The sequence below is a fragment of the Benincasa hispida genome, chromosome 12 (genome assembly GCF_027475165.1).
Source record: "Benincasa hispida cultivar pf3 chromosome 12, pf3_genome.v1.1, whole genome shotgun sequence".
NCBI classification, from domain to species: domain Eukaryota; kingdom Viridiplantae; phylum Streptophyta; class Magnoliopsida; order Cucurbitales; family Cucurbitaceae; genus Benincasa; species Benincasa hispida.
The window spans coordinates 49,279,876-49,287,351 of NC_143489.1; the positions used below are offsets into that span (position 1 = coordinate 49,279,876).

Genomic DNA, 7,476 nt, shown 5'->3' on the forward strand with positions numbered 1-7,476 from the left:
GAGAAATCCAAATGTAATTAGTATACGTAAGTGTAGTTTGAAACGCTTGATTGCATTAAGAAAAACAAAACAAAAACAAAGTGAGGGTTTTGTTTGCACGGTAGATTAACTATTAGTGGTGTTATTAGTTAGTTGCCGAGGCGGAGGCACGAAGACCTCATCGCACGTGCCACATTTACACGTGTAAAAAACAATGGATTCCCATTAATTACAGTGTTATAATAGCATAAGCAATGACGTAGGCAGTGAAGTTTGAGTAGTGGGTTTTGGAGTCTATAAATATTAAATAACATAGTCTTAGTATCATTATTCTGGGCTTGAAAATAATGAATGAGAGAGTATTATGGGATGGTTTGCCCACAATTCTCATGGTTTTGGTTCAATTTGGGTTTGCTGGAGTTAACATTTGCTACAAATTAGCTGCTGCTGATGGAATGAGTTTGAAGATTATCATTGCTTATCGTTTCTTATTTGCCTCTGCTTTCATTCTTCCCATTGCCTTCTTTCTCGAGAGGTAAATTTGTTTCTCTCTCACTTCGTCGTGCAAAAAAATCTAATACTACCGTAGTACATTCTACCTTCACACGTCATTAAATGATTTATTAATTTATTTGCAGAGGAAGAAGGCCGAAGCTTACTTGGTCAGTTCTTTTTTATGCTTTTTTGTGTGGACTCTTTGGGTAATTCATAATTCAATTTCTTATGTTTTTTTATTATAATATTTAATGGATTGTTTTCAAATATAAAAAAATATCCAAAATATAGATACTGATAGATACTAATAGATTACTATTATTTATCAGTCTTGACATTTTATTATATTTAAAAATATTTTCCGTAATAATTTCGGATATTTATTGATTAATTACATATCAAGAACATTTTACTTTAACTGCATTCACCCGTGGATATGGAACTGTGAACACTTGGCTTTCAAATTTAATTACACTACCAATTATATGTCTACTTGTCTGCCTAACACCTCACCATTTCTTGTGATTTCCTACCAATATTCCACCGTCTAAACTAATTTTGTTCTCTTTTCCTTTTTTTTTTTTTAAAAAAAACTACAACTTTGGTTATTGCTTCAAGTTTTGCATAGCTTAGTAAATAGATAAATTCTCAACTTGAAGAAGAGAAACTTTACTTCTTCCAATCGAAAGACTGTTTAACAATGTTTTCATTTTTTCTTTTTTATATTTCTTTGGTTTTTTTAATTATAACAATAAAAAAGTAGTGTGTTTATAGGTAACATAATGAAATAATGTTTTTATTTATGTTTTGAAAAACTCTAAAAACAAAAAGCAAGAAACTTAGACCCATTTGGTAGTTGGTTTTAAAAATTTAATCTACTTTCTCTCGATCTCTTATTATGATTTACATTTTTTTTTTAAATAATGGAGTTTGACTTTAGAAAAATTCTTAAAAAAAATTAAGTTTTTAAGAACTATACTTTTTAGTTTTCAAAATCTCGCTTGGTTTTCGAAAACATTAATAAAATGTAGATACCAAAACAAGAAATTTAGAAATGGAAGTAATAGTTATAAGCTTAATTTTCAAAAACTAAAAACAGATAATCAAGGTCCCGTTTGTTAATCATTTTGTTTTTTGTTTTTGTTTTTATTTTTGAAAATTAAGCCTATGGACACTACTTCTATTTCCAAAATTCTTTCTTTGCTATCCACTTTTCACTAATAATTTAAAAAACTAAGACAAATTTTGAGAATTAAAAAAGAGTAGCTTTTAGAAAGTTATTTTTATTTTTTGAATTTAACAAAAAATTCAACCATTACATTTAATAAAAATGCAAATAATTGTAAGAAATGTAGATAAAATAGACTTAATTTTTTTTTAAAAAATAAATAGTTACCAAACCAGACCTAAATAATCATTTTATTTATTTGTAATTCTTTGCGAAAAGAAAAAGAATAAAAATAAAATAAAATAAAATAAAAATCCTATAAATACTAGCATGCAGAGGGTTTAATTATTTATTTGTAACACTTTGCAAAAAGAAAAAGAAAAAAAAAAAATAATAATCCTATAAATACTTGCATGCAGGGGATCACTGAGTCAAAATTTGTACGTGGAAAGCTTGGCTTTGACATCTGCAACATTTGCTTCAGCCATTGGTAACCTTGTTCCAGGCATCACCTTCATTTTGGCCGTCTCCTTCAGGTTTAAGTTCATCACATATATGTATGTATATATACACACACGAAGGTTGAAATCCTATTTTGATCCTTAAATTTTGTATCTTGTTCTATTTTGATTTCTAAACTTTTAAAAACAATCGTTGTTTTAGTCCCTAAACTTTTAGAAAATATTTATTTTGACCCTACTATTATGATTTTTTTAACTTTTTTTTTATGAAATTGCGTCTAACATGTGTTGAGTAAAATGAAGGTGAAGAAAAATATCAACAATGAATACGCCAAAATACTGAATGACCAAAATCTTGAATGCAAAATGACTTTGAGTTCTAAAGAAATCGCTTCACCACCAATTCAAAATTGAAAACTTTATGTTTTAGCATGACTAATTTATTTGGCGATCTAGTCATTTTAAAATAGTCAACTCATAATGTTGCTTAAGAGTTAACAAAATTAAATAAATATTTTTTAAAAATTCAGGAACTAGAATAGACGTTTTTAAAAGTTTACGGCAGCAAAATAGGGTTTAAACCTATATGAAAAGGAGTTGATAATATAATAATGAATTAGAGAGAGAAAAAAAGAATATTAGAATGATAATTAACGGTGATATGCTTGGGTTAGGTTGGAGAGGATGAACATAAGAACAATGGGAGGGAAGGCCAAAGTGGTGGGGACATTAATAGGATTAGGTGGGGCCATGGTGTTGACATTGTACAAAGGCGTTGAACTTCATCTTTGGTCAACTCGGGTTGACCTTTTGAATAAAAGTCATAACTCGAGTGGACACGTGGCGGCACCAGAACATGACATTCATAGTCAGGTGTTGGGGAGTGTGTTGGGTGTTGGAAGCTGCTTCTCCTATGCTTTATGGCTCATCGTGCAGGTGAGTTCGTCTCACGTGCAATGCTAAATTAGCTTTTTCTTTTTTAATCATTTATTTTATTGTTAAAAAAGTAATAAAAAAAAAGGAATTAATTGATATAATAATATCATGATAGGCAAAAATGAGCGAATGCTATCCATGCCACTACTCAAGTACAGCATTAATGTGTATGATGGGATCACTTCAAGCCGTTGGTTTTGCTTTGTGTGTCGAAACGCAATGGACTCGTTGGAAATTGGGTTGGAATATCAGACTTCTCTCTGTTGCATATACCGTATTCTCTTTTTCTTCTTTTCTCTTATTTTTGTCTTATTCTATTAATAAATAGATAAAATTTGGATGCACTAAGTTGCATCCAATTAAAAAATGTCACGTTTGAGTTCATTTATTTTAAAAAAATATTCTTTCGTATATAGAGAAAGAGGAGCATGTGACTTATGTGTAGTTTAGAATATACCTAAGTATTACTCTTAATAAATATTAATATAAGAGTAACATGTAAGTGGAGTCTATGTCACATCTATCTTGATGCGTCTCCTTCAATTATACAAGGAAAAGAATATTTAAAAAATGTAAATATTTTTAGAAAACAAGTTTACTACCTGACAACTTCAATGATATAGGTGAACCTTAGAGATACCGCTAAGTATATTGTTTTTTTAATATAATGTGGTCGGGTCTCTTAATTTTACTATTGTAGTTATTGTATTTTCGATTTTGTACTTTTCAAATGTTCATTTAGTTGTTATATATACTTCTAACAAGTGAACATTGATTTATTCGCATAAAAATGAAAATAAAACAATTAAAATCGAATTAAGCACAATTAAATATAGTTACAAAATTAAAAGTTTAGATATCGGTTAATTCTTTTGTCATAAATGTGATGGTTGGTTTGGGTGTGTATGTGTGGTAGGGGATCGTGGCTTCTGGAGTAATGGTAACGCTAATAACATGGTGCGTACGAATGAGAGGCCCAATGTTTGTATCAGTTTTCAGTCCTCTTATTCTATTTCTCGTTGCCATAGCCGCCTCCTTGTTCCTACAAGAAAAACTCTATTTAGGATGGTAATTTTTTCCTCTCTTTTTCTTTTTGTCTCTTTTCAAATAAAGAAAAATGAGCCAATTTATTTACAAATATAGTAAAATACAACTACTTATCAACTTTATCAGTGAAAGAAATCTATCACGTTCTATCGCTTGATGATAGAAGTCTATTAGTGATATTTTACTATATTTGAAAATATTTTTAGTAGTTTTATCACTTAAAGTAGTTACCATTTTCTTTTTCCTATTTTTTCAACACAAATTTACACATTAAAATAAGCTAGTTGAGAAGGCAAAACGTTTCCAAATAATATAGAAAGACACCAAATTAAAGATATTTGAATATTGTGAATACATAAAAGATCAAACAGCTACTTTTAGGTAAAAAAAACATTGGAAAGGAATTTTAAGTGATTGGAGTTTTTTTGGACTCTCCAGTTTAATGAAATTAAAGTACTTGATTAGTGGATGTTAAAAGGGATCTCAATTAACAAAATTTCTATTCAATGAAGTGCTTTTAAAATGATTAGGTTTGTTTTTTAAGTGAATTGTATTTTCCCTCTAAGTTAGGTTAGGTGTCATATTCTTATTTAAATATTCAATCACAAATTGTTACGTAGTATAAATTTACATTTGTGCCCCTTACAAAAGATGTTTGTTATTTGGGCTAAATTTGGTAATATGTTTTGTAATGAATCACAGTGTGATTGGAGGAATGCTGATTGTGTGTGGATTATACATAGTATTATGGGGTAAAAGCAAAGAAATGAGAAAGATAACACAATTAGCTCCCATGGAAAGCATTGAAGAGCAGCAGGTGGGTGGAGGGATAGATTTGGTCATCTCCACTGCAACTCCACTTCCCAAAACTCATGTAACCAATAACAATAATGCTCCACATTCCAACAATTAGAAACTAAAACTATGTTCATTATTATATTCTTACCTTTTACACAGCCTCCTCTGTTTCAACATTATTTGAATATCCCATCATGAGTTTTAGACAATATTGTGTTCTTCTAAGAAAATTCAAGTGGTATGGACAATTTTTCATTTTATATCCGTTTATTTTACTTGTTGTGTACCACATCAACGTTTTTTTAAAAGAAGGGTGGGGTCTATTGATATTAACTTGCGGTCCGTAAATATTTATGAAGATAGATTTGTAGTGTGTATAAGGAGAATATGGTCCAACCCCCCTCTCATCCATCTCTCTTAAACCATTCTTGAATACTAATTTAACTTTTGGTAAAATATATTGTTTTAAGAAAAAGAGAAGAAAAGTATTTGTTTTTCTCTCTTTTCTAGAGTAAAGTGGTGAGTAAGAAAGTTAGGAATTTCCTGCTAACGTCTAATAAGTATTACTCTAGTAGGAATAAATAGCGAGTTACTTGTAAGTTGTAAGGTCCCATTATTTAATAAATTGATAGAAAAAGTGAGAATATTTGATGAGAGATAAACTCATTGTTGGGAGTATCATAAACTCGCCGTTCGTAAATAGTATTAACATATTCTATTTATCAATAAATGTATTATTGCGTATTTAATAACTTGTTGTTGATATTGCATTCTATTATAAAAATCCAATAAAAAATCAATAGCTATAATATAAATACTTTAACTTTATGTGGCGACATAAAAGATGATCAAGTTGTAGTATATAGCCAAAATGGTCTATAAATATATGGATGAGATTGGGTACCTCATCCTCATGACACTATTGGATGTGACTCATTTTGTATACTGATACAAATGATATGATTCTAAAATCATTCATTTGGAGACATGTGAGTGGGGGCATCCTATGCATTGAATTTACATAAGACTGGACCTCGAAATAGTCGTTTTTCTTTAACGACCGTTTATTGTTAAAACTGACTATTTCAAACTCAATGGCCTAGGGTAACTCGATCTTAATCTTGAGCTAAATATGAACTCCTGTTTAATCGGGATTACCCTTTGATCTACATAAGTGAGAGTAATCCAACAGCACTGCTCAATAAGCCTACCATTTTGGGGATAAAACCAGATAGATAGTTGAGGACATAGCTTTGCAAGATAGAATTCACTCCTACCCGACTTAGGATTAGCAGATAGGTTGTTCTCTTAAGCGCTGATGTCTAGTCTTGAACAATGGGGCACTGCCCTCTCATAGTTGAAAGGGTCATGATTTATAAGTTGGACTATAAATCAATTGTTCAAATAGAGGATCAATGGGAGTTTAAGGAGCAAGATGTATTTACAGGGGTAAAATAGTAATTTTGACCTAGCTGTAAATATGAACAACTTGTGAAGAATCAACTTACTGATTATGGTTAAATGGACAGAAATATATCTACAGTGAGGAAAGTGCAACTATTGAGCTATAGTGATATGTCTTAATAGTTAACAAATAGTAATTAATTCAGTTTAAAGAGTTAACAAATAGTGATTAATTCAGTTTAAAGAATTTAACAAATAGTGTAGGTCCATAAGGTCCCTCTATTAGCTCGTAAATTAGATGAATAAATTGAGTAAATTTGATGAGATTTGAAATTAGGGTTTAGAATTTGAAACGTTCAAATTCGTTTAGGGTTACTATTAATTGTATTTGATACAATTGAAACGTTTAATTTTATCGAAATTAAACAAAACTAGAGAGTTTAAAATATTTAAATATTGATTTAAATATTAGATGAGGTGTAATATAATATTTGATATTTGATATTAAATTTAATTAATTAAATAAGTTTAATTAATTATCAAATTTTAATTCAAAATTTGAAATTGTTCAAAATTAGAAATTCTATTAATTAAATTTGAATTTATTGAAATTCAAAATTGTAAAATTAAAATAGAAATTTTATTTTTTGAAAATTAAATTTTAATTTAATTAAATTAATCAAATGTTGTGAAATTAAATTGATTATAAAATTGGAAGTGGGAAAATTTAAGATTGGATTTGCTCACTTAAATTAACACCTCATGCCACTTCAATTTCAATTGCATGTTTCTCTTGTATAAATTGAAGCTTTGAACTTCAATTCAGACTTCATGCAATCTGAACAACTCCAGAAATTCTGCTGAATTATTTTCCCATCTAAACCCTCTTCAATCTCATAAAAAACAAGCTCAATTCAGTGTTTCCACCACACAATCCAAGCAAGAGGCACTACAAGAAATATCACTTACAATAGCATTAAAAAAAACGCTATCATAGACTTTTCATAGCATTTTTGAAATGCTGTCATAACCCAATGACTTTCCATAGCCTTTTTTTCATTGCTATAAAAAATGCTATAAAAAGTCTGTTTTGATAGCGCATGTATGATACTATAAAAACTTTTCACAACGTAAAAAAAGACGCTATAGAAACGTTTTGGTAGTGTTTTTTTATAGAGTTAGAAAAAC

General features: G+C 29.4%; 1 protein-coding gene across 3 annotated transcripts; it reads left to right on the forward strand.

Moving 5' to 3' along the window:
- Positions 1–325: 325 nt before the first annotated feature.
- On the forward strand, positions 326–5,135 carry LOC120068076 (WAT1-related protein At1g25270-like). 3 transcript variants are annotated; one of them, XM_039019755.2, is made up of 7 exons: positions 326–514; positions 618–680; positions 2,062–2,178; positions 2,778–3,039; positions 3,155–3,313; positions 3,956–4,107; positions 4,789–5,135. In XM_039019755.2, the coding sequence occupies exons 1-7, from the start codon at positions 327–329 to the stop codon at positions 4,997–4,999; spliced, it is 1,152 nt and encodes a 383-aa protein (XP_038875683.1). In that variant the 5' UTR covers position 326; the 3' UTR covers positions 5,000–5,135. The 3 variants fall into 3 exon arrangements, with proteins under 3 accessions (XP_038875683.1, XP_038875685.1, XP_090164685.1); XM_039019757.2 differs by having other exon boundaries at positions 618–641; XM_090308559.1 differs by having other exon boundaries at positions 3,155–3,278; positions 4,789–4,984.
- The last annotated feature ends 2,341 nt before the right edge of the window (positions 5,136–7,476 follow it).